The 23990-nt window shown below is 44.2% G+C and overlaps 3 protein-coding genes across 3 annotated transcripts; 2 read left to right on the plus strand and 1 right to left on the minus strand.

The window, feature by feature from the left end:
- The first annotated feature begins 124 nt into the window (after positions 1–124).
- apba2a (amyloid beta (A4) precursor protein-binding, family A, member 2a) lies at positions 125–6379 on the plus strand. Its single transcript, XM_047034361.1, has 12 exons — positions 125–195; positions 1034–2369; positions 2474–2560; positions 2643–2682; positions 2764–2909; positions 3112–3198; positions 3306–3491; positions 3637–3816; positions 3994–4206; positions 4349–4468; positions 4952–5092; positions 5302–6379. The coding sequence occupies exons 2-12, from the start codon at positions 1068–1070 to the stop codon at positions 5371–5373; spliced, it is 2574 nt and encodes an 857-aa protein (XP_046890317.1). The 5' UTR covers positions 125–195; positions 1034–1067; the 3' UTR covers positions 5374–6379.
- Positions 6380–6432: 53 nt separating this feature from the next.
- Positions 6433–9373, minus strand: duox2 (dual oxidase 2). The gene is made up of 8 exons (XM_047035026.1): positions 9291–9373; positions 8696–8868; positions 8479–8536; positions 8212–8346; positions 7515–7722; positions 7218–7432; positions 6904–7106; positions 6433–6794 (listed from the first exon to the last, which is right to left on the minus strand). Exons 2-7 carry the CDS (start codon positions 8840–8842, stop codon positions 6928–6930), a joined length of 942 nt encoding a protein of 313 aa, XP_046890982.1. The 5' UTR covers positions 8843–8868; positions 9291–9373; the 3' UTR covers positions 6433–6794; positions 6904–6927.
- Positions 9347–23024, plus strand: duox (dual oxidase). Its single transcript, XM_047035024.1, has 34 exons — positions 9347–9580; positions 9835–9949; positions 10090–10173; positions 10295–10453; positions 10608–10795; positions 10891–11086; positions 11579–11745; positions 12050–12113; positions 12514–12607; positions 12760–12850; positions 13031–13133; positions 13400–13572; positions 13694–13869; positions 14000–14118; positions 14239–14376; positions 14569–14682; positions 14882–15084; positions 15193–15378; positions 15633–15858; positions 15980–16073; positions 16517–16692; positions 16802–16874; positions 17218–17298; positions 17544–17722; positions 18033–18263; positions 18603–18702; positions 18803–18852; positions 18950–19077; positions 19253–19406; positions 19719–19951; positions 21717–21869; positions 21953–22108; positions 22251–22379; positions 22699–23024. Exons 2-34 carry the CDS (start codon positions 9886–9888, stop codon positions 22819–22821), a joined length of 4605 nt encoding a protein of 1534 aa, XP_046890980.1. The 5' UTR covers positions 9347–9580; positions 9835–9885; the 3' UTR covers positions 22822–23024.
- Positions 23025–23990: the final 966 nt, after the last annotated feature.

Genomic DNA, 23990 nt, shown 5'->3' on the forward strand with positions numbered 1-23990 from the left:
GCCAAGACCAAGGTACGACATTATCTTACGGTGCTGTCCAGGGAAGAGAGAAGAATAGCGATGTGCCTTTCTTACACACGTTCCAGGGCTGTGAGTGTTTTCTTCAAAAACCACCAGATTCCGGGGCAATCTCTGTGATCGGAGATAAACCAGCGTTTAAAGGGAGCCATACCTTTACCCTACGAATCGATGTTGGTAAGTATCCTATAATTATTTGATGTTCAATGATAGAGAATTTGCTGTGTTGGCAGATCAATCTTTCAATTTGTTTTAGCTCATATCCAATGATGAGCTCTGGGGCACAAAAATTGCATCTCAGACCCAAGCCACAACATTCATCATCACCAAGACCCTTAGCATGGTGCAGTGCCAATGAGATATCATTAAAATGAAGGTCGTTGAATTTTTATGTTTGCCATGTATCTGGTAAAATCGTAAACCTGGACCTTGGTAAGAAAAATGTGATGAAATGATGTGGATCATGGATGAATATGTCACTATGCGATAAGGTTCGAGACAAGAAAAAACGGTTATCTTCAGGTTATAAAGAATGTAAAATCGAGAAACACTTGTGTGAGGGTTAGGGACAGTTTATCTATAGTAACACCCCCTGCAGTTGCGGCAAAAGTTTGGCGTAATGAATTAGCATCTGATTATTATGTGAAAGGCTCTGGGAAAATCCGTCGTGAATATGCATTCAAAATATAAATATATCTAGATCAAAGATTTTAGCACAAGGCCTTGTGTGTACATAAGATAGTCAAGCTAATTTGACAGTTCAGTACCTTGGACAGTTCTGTTTTAGTGCGCATTTTAGTGGGTGGGGGATGGGGTTTAACGGAGGCGTGCTCAGGTGTTGTTGGGTAGAAATAGTTTGGCTAAAACATCTATTTGCAAGTGCATGTTCTCTTTCCAAATATTTGGCGTTGTTGTGTTGTTTTTCATCACAGATCATGTTGTTTATTCATATGCATGTCCACTGTGTAATTCTTTAATTGTAAAAAATGTCCATTGTGTCTCTGATCTACTGTAGGACCAAGAATAGAGGGGGATTACCAGAGCCAACCATGGCTTATGGAAAGAGACCAGGGACTATTACCAAAATACAGGGAGCCAGTTCTCCATCCTGCCCAGGTCCTGGCCCTGGATTCACAGCGTATCCAGGTGAGGAAACACAGGATTTGAGGAGAGAATCCCCTCCACCTCGCCACCGCAGAAGCACAGAGCTGTATCACAACAACCAGCCTACCCCCCCTGGCCTGGCTCGTGTCCGTCCTCTGACCTGTGACCTGAGTACCGATGGCCTGGACGAGGAGGACACTTGTTCTGAGTACGACAACGTGGGCTCCGACGTGGAGCAGCACTCTGATGAAGTGCTGCACAGTGTTGGAAACGGAAAGAGCGTGGACGTGACCTACTACACCCACTTCCGCTCCGAGGAGGGCACGTATGTGGAGACCGTGGTGGACGGCACTGACGAAGGCTGCAGCGTCGTTGGTCGTCGTTCGCCCAGGGAACATCGCAACTCAGAAATACATGAGGAACCACCGCAGGACAAAGAACCTCCTCACTCCGACCGGCAGTTTAGTTCCTGTCCCGCCCCCGTGCCAAGAGGCAAAGAGAACGATGAGCCGAGGCAGAAACAGGAATATTTCTCTGATGAACCCGAGCAGGAACAGCAGGATGGAGCCGGACACACAGAGGACGATACGGAAGGCACGGTTAAGACCTCCGTCGCTCAGCAGGAGAATAAGGGAGAGAGGATGAGAAAGAGAGAAGGAGAGGATAGGGCTAGCGAGCCTAATGAGGTCTACTCTACAAGGAACTGTGTTATCCCAGAGAGCAGTAAGAAGTCAGCTAGTGAGTCGTCTCTCAGAAGCACTAAAGAGAAGGCGAGACACAGCAAGGGAAGGGGCAAACTGGAAACAGGCGAGGATGTGGAGCTTACAGTGCCTGGGGCAAAGGGGTGTCCTAACAGCCCCACTCACCCAGAGGCCCAGAAGAACGGCAGACCAGCAACCATCAGGCCAAAACCTAGATCCAACATCAGTAAGCCACAGCCTCCCCCACATCAGCATCCTAACAAGACCCAGATCCAGGCACACACCAATCCACAACCCAAACCCAAGCCACAGCCACAGCCCAAACCCCAGCCACAGCCCAAAGCCCAGACCAAGACCCAAAACAAGCCCAAGACCCCTGGCCCACAGACCCACCAACCTCAACAGAGAAGAGGGGGTCCCACCAGACCCACCCCAGAGAAGAGCCAGCCCATAGCTTCCAGCCCACCTCAAACGCTGCCCCATATCACCGAGCTACAGAGGGTGCCGTCTGAAGACAGGGAGGTGTGGGCAGAAACACAAAAACAAGTAAGTGTTGCAAACGGGACAGGGTTTGCTTTGATATATTTACCCTGCATGTCTGATCATCTGACCGTATGGTCCCTGCTCACTCTGTTACAAATGTATTTCAGAGTGTCGCAGAGCAGCCAAGGATGCCTCCCTGCTCCCAGCCTAAACCACCAGAGGACAGCATTGACCAGGTGAAGGTGAATGCTGAGGTAATTAGAATACAGCTAACTAATTGTTTGTCAATTATCCACACGTGAACGAATATCGAATGTTTTCTTTTTTTCTTTTCAGCAAACGCAAGAAAAGGCTTCTTTTCCAAGCTTTGTGGACGGTAAATATATTTGTCATGTGCTTTATGAATTCCGTATGCTGTTTGGCGGATGAACAATTCATCAAGCTGGTTGTTTCACAGTCCCAGGTCCCTGTGAACCAGAGGACCTGATCGATGGGATCATCTTTGCTGCTAACTACCTTGGCTGCACTCAGGTGCTGTCAGACAAAAACCCTTCCAAAGCCATCCGCATGTCGCAGGCTCAGGAGGCTGTCAGCCGTGTGAAGGTAGAGCCCCTTGTGCCGGGGAGTCACATACCAAATCCAGTTCTTAATGCAAGTGTGGGCCTAAAAACGCTGAATGTGCAATCATTTGTCAAAACACAGCAATGCCGCATCATGTTTAATTGATTGCAGCCGCTGTTATAGAGTACACTGTAGAGCCACAAGGTGGAGCTCTAACATGTTTTTGTTTTTTACCTGTCCACAGTGTCAAGACGAAGATTCACAGATGGTGACTGAAGTGGACCTGTTCATCTCCACCAAGGCTGTCAAAGTGTTAAATGCAGACACACAGGTCTGTAATGGTCAGCCCTGCATCATCAAATCTAAAAGGTATTCCGAAAGGGCAAATATTTACATCAAGAACAATTGGATCATTATTTGTGTCTTTTATTCACGCAGGAAACGATGATGGACAGTGCCCTTCGTATAATCTCCTATATTGCGGATATTGGGAACATTGTGGTTCTGATGGCAAGGAGACGCATGTCTCAGGCCACCTCGCAAGACTGCACAGAGGACGCTCTGTCTCCTGCTGAGGGTCAGAGGCAGTACAGGATGATCTGCTACGTCTTTGAATCGGAGGACGTAAGAATTCAAACCCTCTGTCATAAGGCCTGGTGCCACATCCAAATAGAACATGTCACCTTAATCTGAACGGTTTCTCTCATGACTGCATTGTTCACTGGAGCAAAAAGGTTAAGTAGTTCTTCCCAACCAACCCTTCCCACAGGCACAACTCATTGCCCAGTCCATCGGTCAGGCTTTCAGTGTGGCGTACAGAGAATTTCTCAGAGCCAATGGAATCAACCCAAAGGACCTGAGCCAGAAACAATACAGTGACATCATCAATTCCCAAGAAATGTACAATGATGACCTGATACATTTCTCAAACTCTGACAACTGTAAAGAGGTATGCTATGTTTTTTTTATTGCAGATAAAAATTATAACGATGATGCATTTGTACGGAAACAATAACCTGTGTTGGCAGAGCCTAGAGCCATCTGTGACCATCCGTAAGCACCCCTTATGTTCATCCCTTTAATGTAAACACCTTTAAGATGTCCTCTTTCTCCCTTCACCTGGAAGCTGCACGTGGACAAGCAGAAGGGGGAGAGCCTGGGGGTGGTGATCGTCGAGTCTGGCTGGGGCTCCATCCTGCCCACCGTGATCCTGGCCAACATGCAGAACAGTGGCCCCGCTGCCCGCTCTGGGAAACTCAACATTGGAGACCAGATCATGTCCATCAACGACACCAGCCTGGTGGGGCTTCCTCTGGCCACCTGCCAGGGCATCATCAAGGTACAGAGGGAGCGGTCAAGCACCGTCAGCATGTCAGTAAGCCATCTGACCTTTTCGTCCCTGCTCCCTGTTGTGACTGGTATAGGTTAATGGGTTTTTACTAGACAGGTCTCAGGGTCACCAATCCATACTGTTGTTTCAGGGCTTGAAGAGTCACTTGCAGGTGAAGCTGAGCATCGTGAGTTGCCCCCCGGTTACGACCGTCCTCATCAAAAGGCCGGACCTCAAGTTCCAGCTGGGCTTTAGTGTTCAGAACGGCATAGTGAGTGGGGTTTGCTTTACTCTGGGGGTCAGGTGGATGAGCGGTTAGGGAGTTGGGCTATTAATCAGAAGGTTGTTGGTTCAATTCCCAGCTGTGCAAAATGACGTTGTGTCCTTGGGCAAGGCACTTCACCCAGTTGCCTCGGGGAGAATGTCCCTGTACTTACTGTTAGTAGCTCTGGATAAGAGCGTCTGCTAAATGACTAAATGTAAAATGTAAATGTACTCTGTCTGTGTGCTCCGTAAAGGACAGTCCCTCAGAAGGGGGTGTTTACATGTAGTCATTTAGCAGACGCTCTTATCCAGAGCGACTTACAGTAAGTACAGGGACATTCCCCCATGAGGCAAGTAGGGTGAAGTGCCTTGCCAAAGGACACAACGTCATTTGGCACGGCTGGGAATCGAACTGGCAACATTCAGATTACTAGCCCGATTCTCTAACCGCTCAGCCACCTGACTCCCTATTGTTTGACTCTGTGTGCAGATTTGCAGCCTGATGCGGGGTGGCATTGCGGAGCGAGGAGGGGTGCGTGTCGGCCACAGGATTATTGAAATCAACGGCCAGAGCGTGGTTGCCATGGCACATGAGAAGATTGTCCAGACCTTGTCTGTTTCAGTGGGTGAGGTGAGCAAACAAGTTCAATCATAATTGTAATGCCTAATCCACATCCAAAATGCACACAGTGAATTGAATTGTTTCTCATATCTTATCTGGGCCCTTACAGTAAATCTGTGATACGTGTATTTTTTAAGGATCTATAAGTCTAGGTAAGATTTGACATAAGTTCAACCAACACCTGCTCACACTTGTCCTCCTGTCTCTCTCCACGTCAGATCAACATGAAGACCATGCCTGCTGTGATGTTCAGACTGCTGACAGGGCAGGAGACTCCCGTCTACATATAGAGTCTACATGGAGCCTTACACGGCTTCTGCATGTTCACAATGACGAGTGATACATTAAGTAATCCTTTAACTCTAGTGTTGTGACCCTTACTACCCTGGAAGGAATCTCTTCAAGTTTTCTCTTGAACTACGGTACATTGTCCCAGTGGATTGATGATGTGTAAATAGGCTTCTGATAGTGTGTATGGATGCAGTACTGATGCTCTGGGAGAATGTGAAGTGAATATAATACCATGGTTATTTTCTTATGAAAAAAGATAAAGTAGTACATTTTATTTTTGATTTAGTCCTTATTTTTTTATAATATACAATGTTATACAATGTTGTTTAATTATCAGTGCTGCCAACTTTTCCAAAAACCTTGGCGTGAGATTTGGTAGCCCCGGGCGAGGTTTCGCGAGCTTCACACCCCCCAAAGGGAAGTTTACACGGCTGTTTGCGCGTCAATGTCGCTTCTCTCGGTTAACCTGCGCGTCGTCTGTTACTGTTACAACGTTTGCTTGGCTACTTGTTTTGCGTTGCCTTTTCAGCGGTAGATATACAAGGTGTGACGTGAGTGCGTGAGAAATTGTTGAAATGCGTGTGTCACAAGGCGAAACCATGAGAGTTGGCAGCTCTGAATTACATATAGTTGAATTTACTGGCATGTGAATTATATCATTAGCATTGGGTGGACCAGTCAATAATGGCAGATAAGTATTGGGTTTTCAAAGAAGGTATTGTGCTTTGCTGGAAAATATGAGGCAAACTAGGGTGTTAACATTTTGGCAATACTAAAGGCCAAAGATTATGACTATTGCAACATGTATTCTAAGATAAACATTTTGGTGATTGCCTTCTACAGGTAGGAAGAATTTAACAATTGTACATTTGTTGTATGAATGTAATACCCCCATACTAAGACAGCATTGTCATGGCTGAACCCTTATAAAAGCATACCATTTCCTAAAGTGTTTTAACAAAGTGCCCATATGACATGCAGCACTTAAAATAAAGGGATCAAGTTTGATATGTGCATGTATTGGAGGACAACAAGATTTCCTGTAATTTGCACATTTATTGATACAATGGACTGGGAAATAGACAAATTGAGATGACAGCACACTGTTCCTTGGACACAATCCTGGCTTGCTGGTTGCGTACTGCCTAGTCCTTGAACACAACACAGTATAAATCCTTCAAATTTGTATGTGTTACATTATTGCAACATGGCAGGGACATGGTATTAAAAATAAAACAACAAATTCATTAATAAACATTAATAAATGCTTTAAGGTTTAGGCTATGTACATTATTCACACACTTAAATACAGGCTCACAGATGTCATTACATTTGGTCCCTAATAAAGCACAATCTCTTTCTGTGCTGTAGATCTTCAAGTATTGGTGATGTGCAATGGCTGGGTGACCTGACGTACTTCCTAGAACACAGAGTTTTTTTTTAATGGCAGACCAATAAGGAAGTTTCTAATACTTTCTTTTATAATATTTTATGGAATATTGGGAGATCAGTCAGAGTCAGAGACTTACAGCAGTTGAACCCAGTAGTTCTTGTCAGAGCCGTACACTGAGGGTCATTTCTTCAAGGAAGCTGGAATTGACATATCCCTCGCCAAAATTAACCTCATCGTCATCAGAATTATCCATGTCGACACTGAAAGCCTCCCTTATCTTCTCTGGGACCAAACAATCCAACAACACTACCACAACACCAATCACAGCACACAGTACTCCTGGGGAGAGGTTAGAAATGTTTCAACAATCAATATAGCATAACAAGATTCATTTTTCACAGTTTCACTTGACACAGCTTTCTATGTGGCAGTATTTAGGGATTGACTTACCTGTGGCAAGTGCCAGCCAAAAGGAATGGCTATAGCCTGTTACTAAGGAGCCTGTCCCTATAGTCAAAGTGCATGAGGGCAAGTTCATGATTGTAGAGAAGGATGCCATGGAGAAGAAGATGAAGGTAGCAGTTGCCATCATCATGTACCCGGCATAGAGAATGACTGGCATAGAGAAGAGGATGTTGGCAACCAGCCAGCAACAGAACGCAGTCCTGTGGAGGCAAAAAAGTCATTGCCTGGCAGCAGTACAGTATGCTGTATGCTTGTGGATTAGAATGAGAATAGCCTTCGTACCAGAGGGTGGCAGAAGCGTAGCGGCCAGAGAATCTGTACTGGTAGATGAGGCCACAGGGGCTGTGGAGGGTGAATTTCTCAGCGATGTAGAGGATGGGGTTGGGCAGGCCTTTCTCCAGGGCCTCTTCGTAATACTTGTCGATGGTTTCCTTCCACTCGAACATCTCATTATAGTCTATGGTCTCGTTGAGCTGAATTACAGGATTTCCTGTGAGATAACCATAGATTTACATTTACATTTAGCAGACGCTCTTATCCAGAGCGACTTACACTAAGTACAGGGACATTCTCCCGAGGCAAGTAAGGTGAAGTGCCTTGCCCAAGGACACAACGTCATTTGGCACAGCAGGGAATCGATCCGGCAACATTCTGATTACTAACCCGACTCCCTCACCGCTCAGCCATCTGACTTCCTTTAAGATGAAGATGATAGATGATAGATGAAGCTCATGCGTTCCTAAACAACCCTTAACAAATACGGCGACCGTGTAAACTCATGCTAGGCTTGGTCCAGGTAATGAGCCTCCAATCAATACAAAGTTTCTGTACTTGTTGACATAAGGATGGGGATATTCTTTTCACCCAGTGGACAAAGAACTCTCTCAACATTATAACATACAGTAAATTGAGGCTAATGATAAAAAAAAAAGATTTTCTGAGATAGCCATCTTTCTGTTTCCCCAGTGCAGGAACTCACCTTTTAATGTGATGTTGATACCATATAGTCCCACGTGTAAGCCCACCTCAGCATTCACTACAGCATTGCTAAAAGACTTGTAGGTGGCATTGGTGACGGCTCTAGCCTCAGCCCAGTCACTGGTAAAGTTTAGTGCTGTGAAGGACCATCAAATTACTAAACAACAATCAACAGGAGGTGAGACTGCATGTCAACCAACCAAACTTTAGTTTGGGTTTGAGGTATTTGCATTCATAGGTGATAAATACATAACTGAACGACACTCACCTACTATTACAACGCCGATGAATAAACTGATGATTATTCGGCACATCCAAAACACCCTCTGAAACAGGGAGAATGCTCAAACAGAACGGACGGATAAGTCCGCAAAATCATCCTATTTCAGCCTTCTTAATCATCGAAAAAATCATATTTAAAACCTCAAAAGTATTCAAATACATGGTAAGAACCCTATTACGTAATGGACTGCAGTCGCACTCACCGACCTCCCTCGTATGCCTGGAAGTATGAGAAGGAAACTGACTGTGATCATCAGGAAAACCAAAATAATGGTGAGCAGGTGGGTACTAAAGATGAACGAGGTTCTTTGTAGAGGGTAGAATGGGTAAATGTCATTGTAGAAAGTCATCTTTCCTCCAGATCTCACACGTGAAGCTGAAACCAGACAGTATGACAGAGAAGACAGTGTTAGCTGTGGGGGCTCTCAGTTACTTAAAGATTCAGAGATAGGAGTTCTCCCTCTATGCGCTGTAGATGTACAATCATTTAATCTGCACAAAATGCAGATGTATCACTTAAAACAAATATTACACCTGAACACCAATGATAATTATAGGAAATTGCAGATTATTTAATCACTTGTAGGCTACATGTCAGATCACTTGATAACGAATCAGAACATCTGTAAGTGGATACTCTTGAACTCTTTACTTCGTAGCCCTAAATTATTACGTAAAGACCCAATTTGAGTTTGACCAGTATTCTGTTCAAGACTAAAAAAAATTCAATTAACCATTTAACGGGGTCCTGATAAATGCCAGAGTATGGCTATGTTAACATGACAGGTCAATGCTTACCAGATCAGCAGAAGGATGAACAGTGCGAGTAAATCTTACAAGGTCGAAGCTCTTCTTTTTAAAGCTCCACCATCTTCCTTGTGTTATTCATTGTTGCATGGATTGGTGTTCTTTGGAAGAGGTGTGTGAATTAGAGATAAGCATTCCGTCTTTCAGTGAACACGGGACATCTCAGTTTGTGTCAGGCATGAGATCATCCTCAGTTACTGGATATTGTATTACTCTAATTGATTTGTCTTGGACATCTGTTCGCTGAATACATTTCATCCTATGATCCCATCCATAATTGGGTAAGTTGCTACTAAATATAGGATATATGGTAGCCTATATAATCAAAACAACGTTGTTTTAACAACTTTTTGCTAATATGATCACATTTCGCGCACAAACATTTCAGGCTGATGTACAAAAACTGACGAGTAAGAGATGCGATTACTCGACACCTCAAATAGACGCGATCAATAAAAAAATGTTTCCTTTAAATGATCTCGATGCACATTAAAAGTTTCCCTACCGTTCTATTTCCAACGACAACTCCTCCTAGACTACTCTTGACTGAGCGGGAGACTTGGCAGCTCAACCATCTCTCGCACCAATGGATTTACGTACACGGATCTGGAGTATCCTAAAACTGGTAGTGTTAGCGGCTATTGTTGAAGGTAACTGTCCCAATACCTTATTTAATTAGACACTTTTATTTGTTGTTTGGTGACGTAAAAGTGTACACTCTGCTGACAATAGACTGAATATCAAACGGGACTAGTCCCATTTTAACAGCTGTTAAAATTCACCTGTACAGATTCCCACTCCAAAGTTACCTGGGAAGTTCAACGGTACGACGGCTGGTATAACAATGTGGCATATCACAGTCGAGGAGCTGTTGGTAAGTTTCCTTCGTTTTGTAAGCAATAACTATTTTAAATATTTCATACTTAAAATTATTGCTTGAGAAATGAATTACAATTAACGCACTATTGACATTTGGATTTACTGTGTGCCTGCAGGTTCTCATCTTGTGCGTCTCCTGCCCGCACGCTATTCTGACGGCGTTTATCAGCCTGTTAAACAACTGCCCAATCCACGCCGTCTGAGCAATGTCATTTCGAACGGTCCATCAAGCCTAGCGTCGAAACACAACCGAACTGTCCTCTCCGTGTTTTTCGGTAAGTAGGATACCGTCTGCACACCCAAAGCTTTCAGATTTTTTTGCCATGTCTACTTAAATAAAAATTGCACCGAATGTTACAGAAACTGCCCATAATGTTATCAACAGTCAATCAAATTAAATTTGTATTTCCTTTCACTTCGACTGTCTAGGCTACCATGTTGTGTTTGAAGTCCTTGACTCAAGACAGCCTGGCTGCCCACCTGAGTTTATGAACATCCAAGTTCCAAAGGGAGATCCTGTCTTTGATCCTACCGACACTGGTGAAGTTAATCTCCCATTCCAGCGAGGTGTCTGGGACAAAGACTCCAGCCAGAGTCCCAACAACCCCCGCACACAGGTAGCCTACTGTTACACAAGTGCACAAGTATCACTGTCAGAGTCCATTAGGACATTAACAGAATCCCTGTTATATCCTCATCATGTACCATACAGGTGAACCTAGTGACAGCATGGCTGGACGGGAGCTCTATCTATGGCCCCTCCAGTTCGTGGTCAGACACTCTGAGGAAGTTTGAAGGTGGCCTGTTAGTGTCTGAGGGCAACATGCCCAAACGGGGTGGGCAGCATCTCCTCATGTGGAGTGCACCAGACCCTTCAACAGGAGACCACAACCCACACGGACTCTATGGTAAAACTCCTTCAGTCTTTACACACGTTGACACTGAAAATGGACTGTTTCAAATCCGTAACGTAGAATTTACTGGTGTATAGATCTGTGTTACCAAATATACTGAAGAAACGAATATCCCTTGGAGAGTGCAACAAGCCGTGCGTTATGCATCTGTATTTTGTGGATGGATTGTTATCCTGAGAACTGTAAATCCTCCACACGTTGCAGCACAGAGAAGGGAGTTTAACTGTTGAGAAAGCAGTACTTCCTGAACTTTGTTATTGTCATGGGCGGTGAAGTCTCTCTCTCTGTGTTGACACCTGGGAGAGAACCACTGCCGAATCTTCAAAACAAACACACAAAATATGACTCAATCAATGATCTTCCATGCACAGCGATCCTGTGCATTTCAGGCACGTTCGTTTCGGACAGTATTTTGTAGAACCTCAAGAAAGGTTTTCCCGTCCTAGAGTTGTAAGGAAATGGTTTGTGTCTTTGTTTAATTTCCAGAGTTGGGAAATGCCTGGGCCAACGAGAATCTGTTCACAGTGGCCGAGGGGATTATCTGGTTTCGCTTCCACAATTACCTGGCTTCCCAACTGCATGAGAAACACCCAACGTGGTCAGATGAAGACCTGTTTCAAAATGCCAGAAAAACTGTTGTGGCCAAGTTCCAGGTACAAGGACAATTCTCTTTTAATCCATTTTCTAGCCAGGTGTTCATTATAGGGCCCTGAAAAGATTGCCGTTGCATCACCACCAGGTGGTTGTGATTGTATGGATGAAATGGTTTTAGTTTAAGGCTAAGTGTGTCAACTGTCAGTGAGTTTAGAGCAGAACACTGCCTACATTCCAGTCAATGAAAGTATCTTGTCAATAACAATAGTGTTATTGTTAACTGGTTATTCCACATATAATTGATTTGTTATTTGGAAAAAAAACATCAGGATTTGTTTATTTATAATTTTGCATCTCCAACAGAATATTGCCCTTTATGAATGGCTGCCTGGATACCTGGGAAACAAGAAATTGCCTTCCTATCCAGGTGAGAGAGAAGAGTGGGTTAGTGTGTATGCACATGACTGAGAATGTGAGGGAGTAAGGTCATGCACTGGTGACCACAAGACAGGCGTTGTTAGGTGAGCTACCTCTTGTGGTGTTGTCCAAAAACACGGCTCAGCAACAGAGTGGCCAGGTGTTCTGTTGAATCAGCAGTTTCAGTTCAAGTAGGTTGGTGGAACATGAGCCGGAAGAAGAAAAATCAGATCAGGTTTATTCTAGTGTCATGAATCACATTACGTTATAGCTTCTTGGCGATTCCCAGACAAATAAAAAATATATTTCCTGTACTGGACTATTGGTTATGTGATTGGCACATAACCAATGGTATCAACCAGCTTTTTATAGTTATATTATAGGGTGTGTTTTTTATGGCCTATTCATAGGCTACCAGAAATTTGTGGACCCGGGGATCTCCCCTGAGTTCCAGGCTGCTGTCAGCTATGGCTCCACTATGGTGCCCCCTGGTGTTTACATGAGGTAATATCCAGCTACGACTTCACATGAATCTACAACTGTTGGATGGATTTTCTATTTTCAACAGAATGTCCCAAATTCTGCTTATATTTTACAGTGTTTTCATACTATAACAGCACGTATTGATTAATGTTTCATCCATTCCTGCGGAGCAGAAACAGAACCTGCCACTTTCGCGACGTCGTCAACGTCGACGGGAGCTCATCACCAGCGCTGCGTATGTGCAACAGTTTTTGGAAGCGTCAGGTAAAAACATTTTAAAATATACATGACCACTGTGTACAGTACAACAGTGCACGGATATATTGCATGTATGAAAGGTTTTGTCATGTAAAAACACTTGTCAATTCAAGAGAAGCATACAGTATTTATACACAGATCCTTATGGTTTATTAATTCAATAACTAAAATAAAACTGCATTCTAGAGCCCCAACTTGGAATCAGGCCAGGACGTGGATGATCTCATCATGGGCATGGCATCCCAGATTGCGGAGAGAGAAGACAACATCATTGTGGAGGACTTAAGGGGTAAATTGAACTTTCGGTCTTTGTTTCCTGTACGAGAATGACATATCCAACATTACATTACATTTAGCAGACGCTCTTATCCAGAGCGACTTACTGTAAGTACAGGGACATTCCCCCCGAGGCACATATGGTGAAGTGCCTTGCCCAAGGACACAACGTCATTTAGCATGGCCAGGAATCGAACCGGCAACCTTCTGATTAATAGCCCGATTCCCTAACCGCTCAGCCATCTGACATCTGTGTGTTTCTTCCATGTCCCTCACCAGACTACATGTATGGCCCCCTGAGGTTCTCACGCTCAGATCTAGTGGCTCTGACCATCCAGAGAGGCAGAGACCACGGCCTCCCGACTTACAGCCAGGTCAGAGAGGCCTTGGGCCATGCTCCGGTGCTGGCCTGGGCAGACATTAACCCAGAGCTCAACAGAACACATCCTGAGGTAACACAGCACCAGAAACAGAGGGCCTTGAAGCACTAACCTTTAGCAGACGGATACAACTAAGATGATTTGTGACTCAACTTAAATAAAAAAAACGTTTTTTGTTTCAATGCTTTCACAGTTGTTCAGAGATCTGGCAGACCTATATGGGGACGATATTTCTAAACTGGAGTTGTTCCCCGGCGGTCTCCTGGAGTCTGTTGATGGTCCAGGTCCAGTTTTCACCTCCATCATCTTGGACCAGTTTGAGCGTATCAGAAATGGTGATAGATTCTGGTTCGAGAACAGGCAGAATGGGTAAAAAGGACAGGCAAACAGCAAGCTAGAAAGTGTTTCATAATCTTTATCATTGATTACGGCATTGAAAAATGCAATCTTCACCTGACCATGAGCAACCATTCATTCATGTTTGGTGTGTTTGACACAGCTTGTTCAATGATGAAGAAATCCTGAACATTCGGAACACCAACTTTTCTGACATCCTTCTATTAGTCACTAGCGCGGAATCTGAGGACGTGCAGAAGGAAGTGTTCTTCTGGAGGGATGGTAAATTCATTCAAGATTGGCATATGACTTCACATGCGTGGTGTATTACATGAAGGTGTGTCTGGTCTGTGGGATTGCGTCATGAGCTGAGTGTATGACATGTCTGCCTTTGACCCTCAGGCGACCCCTGTCCCCAACCAGCACAAGTTAATGCCTCTGACCTCCAGCCCTGCACCAAAGTTACCACGCTCAACTACTTCGATGGATACAAAGTGGGCTTTGGTGTCACCGTTGTTGCATTATTTCTTTTCCCTGTTGGTCAGTGTACCTACTTGATGGTAGCAGTTCTGTTGAAATAGCATGTTATCATTTAACCTTATTGCTGGATGTCTGTTTGGTCGGGATCACTGATAAGTGCATAGCAGGTTGTAATAATATTATTATTTCATTATAATGAAGTATTATTCCAATGCATTATATTATAACACTGATATGTTTCCTTCTTTATAGTGAGCTTTCTAATGGCCTATGCAGTGGCTGGTTTCCGCAATAACAAATATAAGAAGTTCCAGAGGAGAGGCAGGGCTGCTGAAGGAGCAGAGGAGCCCCCTGTGGGACTCACAGGTGTGTTCACGGGGGTCCAACACATGACACGGTCCTATCATCACCTACATCCACCATCCACTCCGCTATCTAACTTGCTACATTCACACACTTTCAATGGCCCAGTTAAATTAGTTTGTTGATATGCGGTCAAATGCTCTCCCGCTGAGCTAGACCCATCCCAGCTTACAACGTTACTCGGTTTCTCTCTGTCCTGTAGCGTGTGAGTGGCAGGGCCCAAAGAAGCCTCTGCGCCCAGTCAGTGTGCACATGGACGAGAGGAAGAGGCTGCAGATGTTTGACGGCGATGGGCCTGCCCTTCGCTGTCTCAGTCTAGGAGCCCAGACCAGCCTGGACGTCCTTCTGGCTGACGATCGATCACGCAGAGCTCTGCTCCTCAAAGTCCCCAAGGAATACGATCTGGTGAGTGCCGTCAGAGACAGCCAACAGGAGGCATCCTCACCTTGGAACTGTTGTAAAACCACGTTACTCTTCTCAATGTGAATCAGCTTCCTTTTTCTTATGCTGCAGGTGTTGTTTTTTGACAATGAGTTCAAGCGGACGGAGTTTGTTAATCACCTGCGCTCTGAGGGGACTAACAGTGACAGACAGATGACAGTGACAGAGACAAGTGAGAAGGAGCTTCTCAGAGAGGCCGTAACCAAAGAGCAGAGAGCTCAAATAGTGGAGACCTTCATCCGACATGCGTTTGCCACGGTAACAGTGCTCATGTTCTATTATATGACTGTCATATAGTCATATTATCTGCCTTTTATAAGTCATATATTAACCAGGATAAGCTATAACTCAATCCAAAGGAGATAGACTTCCATGAAGTTGCTTCTGGTCACGATAATGGCATAAGTGACTCGAGTATATCTCGTTTGGCACCAGTTTCCATCCTACGTGACAATCAGTATAAACAGAGTTGACTCACAATCAAGACTGATGATAACATTTGGGTTGGGCAGGTCCTGGAGATTGACAGGTGTGATGCTGGTGATGTGAGAAGCACGTCCAGTAGAAAGACCAGGGAGGCTCTGCAGTGTGAACTGACAGGAACTGAGTTTGCTGACACCCTCGGACTCAAGCCCGATTCACTCTTTGTGGACTCCATGTTCACGCTGGCCGACAAAGATGGCAATGGCTACCTTTCTTTCCAAGAGTTCCTCGATGTCATTGTCATATTCATGAAAGGTAATCCCAGTGGATTTCAAACACATTAAAGTCAATGCCATTCACTTTGAAGCATGCCCTCTGTTTGGTAGCATGTTACAACATGATGATATGACTGCCTTTATCCTGTCTGTATACACAGGTTCCCCAGAGGAAAAATCCAAACTGATGTTCTCAATGCATGACATTGACGGAAATGGCTTCTTGTCTGAAGAGGCTTTTTCCAGACTGCTCAGGTTAGCCACTCAGGCTATAACATCCCATCACACCTGCGGTTTTCCCGCTCTAAAGCCTCATTTATACTTATGTCGTCGACACTTTTGAAATGATCGCCGCCGAAAAGAAAGTGTCACTCAGCCTGCTGCATTTATATTTCGGCAAACAGTCGCCTGTGCTCAAGGTTTGCGTGAAGTAAACAGAATCATTTTACCGTTGCATTCATAGCCATGGTTACATTGTTAAAGCTCTGTAGCCTAGGTGATCATTAGGAGAAACTGACAATTTAACATTTTCACTATGTGACGACTTCAGCGCCAGTAGAAATGTCTCCTGGTAGGCAACACTTCCAAGCGACAGTTAAACGTGTCGAACGTGACGTAATTTCTGTCGGCGACCTTTTCAAAAGTGTCTGCGACCTAAGTATAAATTGGGCTTAACTCACTTCACCTGTGTGCTGCAGGTCCTTTATTGAGATCTCAAGCGGTGCCCTTAGCAAGAGCAAGGCAGAGGAGGCTATTAAGGCCATGCTGGAGGCTGCAGGCTTCAACAATAAGGAGCACATCACCTGGGAAGACTTTCACTTCCTGCTGAGGGACCACGAGAAAGAGCTGCAGTTTGCTCAGCTCAACATCAAAGGTGATGAGGGACGGGGGGGCAAATGGAAGACCTGAAACCTTTTTTTCCTCTCTGCTGTACTGTATTTCCTTCAGCCCATGTACTGTATGTTGGCTTGTTGTGCCTGCAGGTATGGAGATGCAGAAGAAGAAAAAGATGAGTCGGGACCAGCGGGTGTCCTTCATCATCCCTGCGAAACACAGGTAAGTGGGGGGTAACGTGGCTGAGCGGTTAGGGAATCGGGCTATTAATCAGAAGGTTGCCAGCTCGATTTCGGGCCGTGGAGAATGACCTGCGTCCTTGGGCAAGGCATTTTACCCTACTTGCTTCGGGGGGAATGTCCCTGTACTAAATGTAAGTCGCTCTGGATGAGAGTGTCTGCTAAATTACTAAATGTAGGTAAGAGAACGGGGGGAAACAGAGAGAGACTTGGCCACGGGAACTGCCTTTCCCCAAGTTCCTTGGCTTCTTTACAACCATTTTCTAAATCAAAGGGTCATCCAAGTCTGTTGGTGTATTTAACAATCTTATCATCTGCACCTTCAGTGCAGCTGAAGGGGACCTGCAGTTGGGCTACAGCAGCATGGAGAATGAGGGATCGGAACTTCGCAAACGACATGGGAAAAAGTAGGTTTTTGCTCATTTGTTTTTGTGGTTCACCACAAAAGTGTGATGTAAGTGTGATGGAACCTGCCCTCTGTGTGACCTAACATTTCATTGTCTTTGAGCCTTTCAAATATGAGGGTTGTTGTATGCATGGTGTTTTTATCAAACATTAACTTTATCACCACTTAATTTCCATTTTCATTTTTCGTCTTCTCTATGGGAAGCAAACCAACTTTAAAGCACCACCTGTACTCTCCTTATCCTAGGCCAAGTAACCATCACCCAAAGGTCTATGTTAAACCCAAGAGGGACAAATACAACAGAAATCCAATTCAAAATAAAATCCAGCAGTTCAAGCGTTTTGTTGAGAACTACCGTCGCCATATTGTCTGCTCCACTATCGTCTATGGCATCACTGCTGGGCTGGCTCTGGAGAGATGCTATTGTGAGTTCTGGTGCTCATTTCCCTCCCCCCCCCCCCCCCACCCCCCACCCCCTCAGAAACCTGTCAAAGACTGTTAGTGTCATGAGGGTCACCTGCTCCAAGGCATTGACAAGCCATTCCCTCATACAGTTGAAAACGGGCAATGCATGTTTGCCTCACAAAAGCATCTACTATTTGTTAAGTATTTCAATTCTTAGAAGTAACTAAACCTCATATTGAAAATTGAGTGAACTGCTTAAGCCTGCTTGAGAGCCAGCTTGAAAGTAATACCCGTGGACTAACATATACAAACCACTAGTTCTGTGTTTAGACTATGGTTTTCAGGCCAACTCGTCCGGGTTCCCAGAGACCTCGGTGGTGGGTATAATGGTGTCCAGAGGTGCGGCCGCCTCCATCTCCTTCCTGTTCCCCTACATGCTGCTGACCGTCTGCCGGAACCTCATCACCATGTTCCGAGAGACTTTCCTCAACCGTTACATCCCCTTCGACGCTGCCATCGATTTCCACCGCTTTATGGCCATGTCGGCCATCGTCCTCACGGGTAAGGTGGGGGCTCGCTGCCTGAAGACGTGGATGATGGGAAGGGTCTTTTAATGTTTGTTATATAGGCACACTATATATATATATATATATATATACTGTCTCCAGAAGGTTTTCGGAACATTTCACATTGAGAATATTTTATTGTGTATTTTTTTTTTTACATTAAACACTAAATTAGCCATCATTACAAGGTGAAACGTTCTTTTAAATATACATTTTGGTAATCTTTCATTTACGTGCCTATTCATACCCTACAGTTTGGCAGATAGATGTAGATTACTGGGCCCGAAAAACTTACTGAAGCCACTCTATACTTCCTTGTCTCCTTTCTTTGAAGTTGTTCACAGTCTGGGTCATGTGGTCAATCTCTACATATTCTCTATCAGTGAACTCAGCATCTTGGCCTGTCTTTTCCCCAAGATCCTGTCTAACAACGGGTAATGTCTTCATATTCTAACAGTCATAGTTTTCATTGAAATATAATTTCATGTTTTACCTGATTGTGGATCATATTTTTTTAATGTTTACTATTTTCAGGTCTGAACTTCCTATGCCATGGACATGGTGGTTCTTTCAGACTGTCCCAGGTACTCTGGAGAATAAACCAAAACAAATCTCAAAAACGTAACGTTGTAGCACAGAAAGTGAAGGATTCCATCATGGATGCATCTTTTCCTGTTTCAGGCACCACAGGCATTCTGCTTCTCTTAATCTTTGCCTTCATGTACGTGTTCGCCTCCTTCTACTTCCGACGAATCAGCTTCCAGGGATTCTGGATCACACACAACCTCTACGTGCTTGTGTACATTCTGGTGAGCCACCACCCACCCACCCCTTCCATCTGTCACTGTGTATAAAAATAAATAAACCCCTCATGCAAACCATTGTGGTGTTGCACTGTTAACATGGTGTGGTGGATCCTACCTGTGGGAACTGACGGAGGTCCCACAGTAGAGTGAGTCTTAGCTGTGTGCTTCCCCATGACAGACGGTCATCCATGGCAGCTACGCCCTACTCCAGGAGCCCCGCTTCTACATCTACCTGATCCCCCCCGCTCTACTCTTCCTGCTGGACAAGCTGATCAGCCTGAACAGGAAGAAGGTTGAGATCCCTGTAGTGAAGGCTGAGTTGCTGCCTTCAGGTACCCCCGCTTCTCCCAGCCAATCAAAGCTTAGCATAGGACTACAGTAGAGATTACACCACACCAAAAGACTTCTGTTGTAGTTGGATATTTGATGCGTGTTCTTATTATTATTGACATAAAAAAACATTGACAAACAGTTTCTGTCCCACACACAGCCATCTAATTCCACAGTTATCATTATTATGATCATCAACATAATCCTGTTCATTTTAATAATAATTCACATCAGAGAGGGTTATCTTCTTCCGGTTCATAGTGTTTAGTAACATCACGTGTTGGTTTTACCGGTCCGTGACTGCTTCTCCGCAGGAGTGACGTACCTGGAGTTCAAGCGTCCGCAGGGTTTCGTGTACCGCTCAGGCCAGTGGGTCCGTGTAGCCTGCCTGTCACTGGCCACAGACGAGTACCACCCCTTCACCCTGACTTCAGCCCCACACGAGAAGACCCTCAGCCTGCACATTCGAGCTGTGGGCCCCTGGACGAGCCGACTCAGAGAGCTCTACACTCCAGAGAGCCTTGCAGAGCTGGGCACCTATCCAAAGGTACAGTGCCCTCCAAAAGTATTGGAACAGTGAGGCCAATTCCTTTATTTTTGCTGTAAACTGAAAACATTTGGGCTTGACATCAAACGATGAATGTGAAACCAGAGATCAACGTTTCAGCTTTTATTTCCAGGTATTTACATCAGGATCTGATGCACAAATTAGAAAATATCACCTTTTTGTTCGAACCCACCCATTTGTCACGTGAGCAAAAGTATTGGAACATGTGACTGACAGGTGTGTTTTGTTGCCCAGGTGTGTCCTATTACATACATTATTCAATCAATAAATACCACTGAATGTCTACACTCAGGTTCAGATTGGGTAAGATAGGTTTTGTCTATGCAGACTGTATTCAGAGGTGAAAACAACATGAAAACCAGAGCGCTGTCTTTGGGTGAAAAACAAGCAATTGTGAGTCTTAGAGAAGATGGAAAATCAATCAGAGCCATTGCAGAAACATTGGCCATAGCCAGTACAACCATTTGGAATGTCCTGAAGAAGAAGAAAACTACTGGTGTACTAAGTAACAGACGTCGAACAGGTAGACCAAGGAAAACATCAGCAGTTGATGACAGAAACATTGTGAGAGCTGTAAAGAAAGACCCTAAAACAACTGTTAGTGAGATCAGCAACAACCTCCAGATGGCAGGAGTGAAGGTATCACTATCTACTGTTCGCAGAAGACTTCATGAACAAAAGTACAAGGGCTACACCAGAAGATGCAAACCACTCATTAGCAAGAAGAATAGGAAGGCCAGGCTGGAATTTGCCAAAAAGTACAGAGATGAACCTCAAAAATTCTGGGACAAAGTTTTATGGACTGATGAGACAAAGATGAACTTTTACCAAAGTGATGGAAAGGCTAAAGTTTGGAGAAAGAAAGGAACTGCTCATGATCCCAAACACACAAGCTCATCTGTGAAACACGGTGGAGGTAATGTCATGGCTTGGGCTTGCATGGCTTCTTCTGGGACGGGCTCAATAATCTTCATTGAGGATGTAACACATGATGGCAGCAGCAAAATGAACTCGGAAGTCTACAGAAACATTTTGTCTGCCAATTTAAGGAAAGATGCAACCAAACTGATTGGCAGAGCCTTCATCATGCAGCAAGATAACGACCCAAAACACACTGCCAAAACAACAAAGGAGTTCATCAGGGGCAAGAAATGGAAGGTATTAGACTGGCCAAGTCAATCTCCAGACTTAAACCCTATAGAGCATGCATTTTACCTGCTTAAGAGGAGACTGAAGGGAGGAACCCCACAAAACAAACAACAACTGAAAGAGGCTGCAGTGAAAGCCTGGGAAAGCATCAAAAAGGAAGAATGCAAAAGTTTGGTGACGTCAATGGGTCACAGACTTGCTGCAGTTATTGAAAGCAAAGGATTTGCAACTAAATATTAAGTCTTATTCACTTAAATATGTTTTAAGTATATCTGTTCCAATACTTTTGATCACATGACAAATGGGTGGATTCAAACAAAATGTGATATTTTCTTAGTTGTGCATCAGATCCTGATGTAAATACCTGGAAATAAAAGCTGAAACGTTGATCTCTGGTCTCACGTTCATTATTTGATGTCAAGCCCAAATGTTTTCAGTCTACAGCAAAAATAAAGGAATTCGCCTCACTGTTCCAATACTTTTGGAGGGCACTGTATGTCAGCACCTGTTTGTGTGTGTTGATAGGTGTTTGTGTGCATTTGTGTGTGTGTATTTGCTGTGTGAATGCTAAGTTTCCCTGACTGTTTTATGACAGCTGTACCTGGACGGGCCGTTTGGAGAAGGCCACCAGGAGTGGACAGACTTTGAGGTGTCTGTTCTGGTCGGGGGAGGAATCGGAGTTACCCCCTTCGCCTCCATTCTAAAGGACCTTGTGTCCTCAAACAAGTCTAAGATTCAGTGTAAAAAGGTACAGTGCCCTGAAACTGTTTACCTGACCCCTGTCTGCCATCTCACCTCACACTTATGACCACAATGACTGATGTGTTGAAGGTCTACTTCATCTGGGTCACACGAACACAGCGCCAGTTTGAGTGGGTGTCTGACATCATCAAGGAAGTAGAGGAGAAGGACACTCTGGACCTCGTGTCGGTCCACACCTACATCACACAGCTGCCTGAGAAGTTTGACCTTCGCACCACCATGCTGGTGACTGACAGGAGATATGATTTTAGCAAACAGAGTTGATTTAAGTCTTTTTGATGGAGCAACTGTGGTCTGTAGAGTGTGTACCGGTTACATAAAGTGATGTGTGTGTTTGTGTGTGTCTTTATGTGGGATGCGACCGCAGTATGTGTGCGAACGTCACTTCCAGAAAGTGCGGAACCAGAGCCTGTTCACCGGACTGCGGTCTGTTACTCACTTTGGTCGTCCTCCATTCGTGCCCTTCTTCAACTCGCTACAGGAAGTTCATCCTGAGGTCAGGGTGACCCCTCCCTCTCCATGCACGTCACTTCCTGCTTAGCAGCACCTCAGAGCATTCCTCTGCGTCCTTCTATCTATAGACTAGTGAAATCATGTGGGGTGGTGCTGGTGGTGTTTGTGATTGGCTGGTGGGTGGCATGTAACTCTGTATCAACTCGGTGTCTCACGGTGAATGCGTGAGACTTGAGCACCTTATATAAATGATTGAAAAAATGAAATGAATGAATGGGGGGGTCGCGACCCACCAGGGCTATCTAGATATAGCAAGATGGTTGAAAGTTGGACAGAATATTTTTTTCTTCTCCTCCCTGAAGGTGGTTAAAATGGGTGTGTTCAGCTGTGGGCCTCCTGGACTCACCAAGAACGTGGAGAAGGCTTGCCAGCAGATGAACAAGAGAGACCAGACCCACTTCATCCATCACTATGAGAACTTCTAGCCTGCCCTCACTGTCAAACACGCCCCTTTTTCCATATGTGCTAGATTTTTTCTATGTTTTCTAGATGGGCCAGAATATTTGTATGCATAGTACACGTATAGTAAATCATAGTATGTGGTATATGCGGATTACAGTAATTCAATTTAAAATAAAATACAATTGTGATATACAGTATTTGTTCATGTAATGCATTGTCATCTATAATTATGTGGACAAACAAATACAGAATTTAAAAGTCACATTTATAAGTCTCTTTTCTTGAACTGAGTCATTAAATATTATGGTAACATTTTAGAATAATGGTCCGTTGTTAATGAGTAGCTATGCAGGAAGTAATAGGTAGTTCTACATTAACACTGAATTTAATACTATTAACTAATATGGAACCAAGATTAACTAAGCAGTAAGTAATAGCGAATTTAGTTCAAAGGTAGTTCCTTGGTTTACTAAATAAATATATTCTCATTGAGAACTACTTGTGAACTATGACCAATTAAGAAAGAATAACCAATGAATTACTAATCACAAAAGTAAGGTCTAAATAGTGAACAATTGTGTTTTTTTTACTCTTAACATGGTCGTAACATTTCAGAAGCTTGTGCCCTGAAATGAATTCTTTGTGGAAACCAGTTTATGAATATTAACGTTCTAACACGCCCCTGTATGATTATGGGACACGTCCACCCCAATATTTGATCATACTGTATGATTATGGGACACGTCCTCCCCAACAGTTGATCATACTGTATGATTATGCGGGCAATTTCGATGTGTCTGCTATTAGGTCTTTCTGCAGCTCAGAAAATATCAAATCACGGCCGGTCCATTTTCCAAATCCAATCGACTTGGTCCATATACCAAAACCTATTTGTCCTGAATCCATGACATGTTTTCCCTAAAGCTATACTGGTGCAACCTCAATGAGTAGGAGCGCAAAATCATTTGGCAGTGGCACATTTTTATGGATGGTAAATATCCAGGATTTGGCTAACATACGATAACAACCACTAGGTGAATTTCACTAGAATTTCGAATTGTATAATTAGTGCAAATTTCGAATGGTAGAATTAATGCGAATTTCGATTGCAATACTATACAGTTTGTATGAGGGACTTTTTACAAGCTAGCCGACAGCTAGCCTGGCTTTACAGCTAGCAACAACTGTAGCT

The sequence above is a fragment of the Hypomesus transpacificus genome, chromosome 14, assembly GCF_021917145.1.
Source record: "Hypomesus transpacificus isolate Combined female chromosome 14, fHypTra1, whole genome shotgun sequence".
Lineage (NCBI taxonomy): Eukaryota > Metazoa > Chordata > Actinopteri > Osmeriformes > Osmeridae > Hypomesus > Hypomesus transpacificus.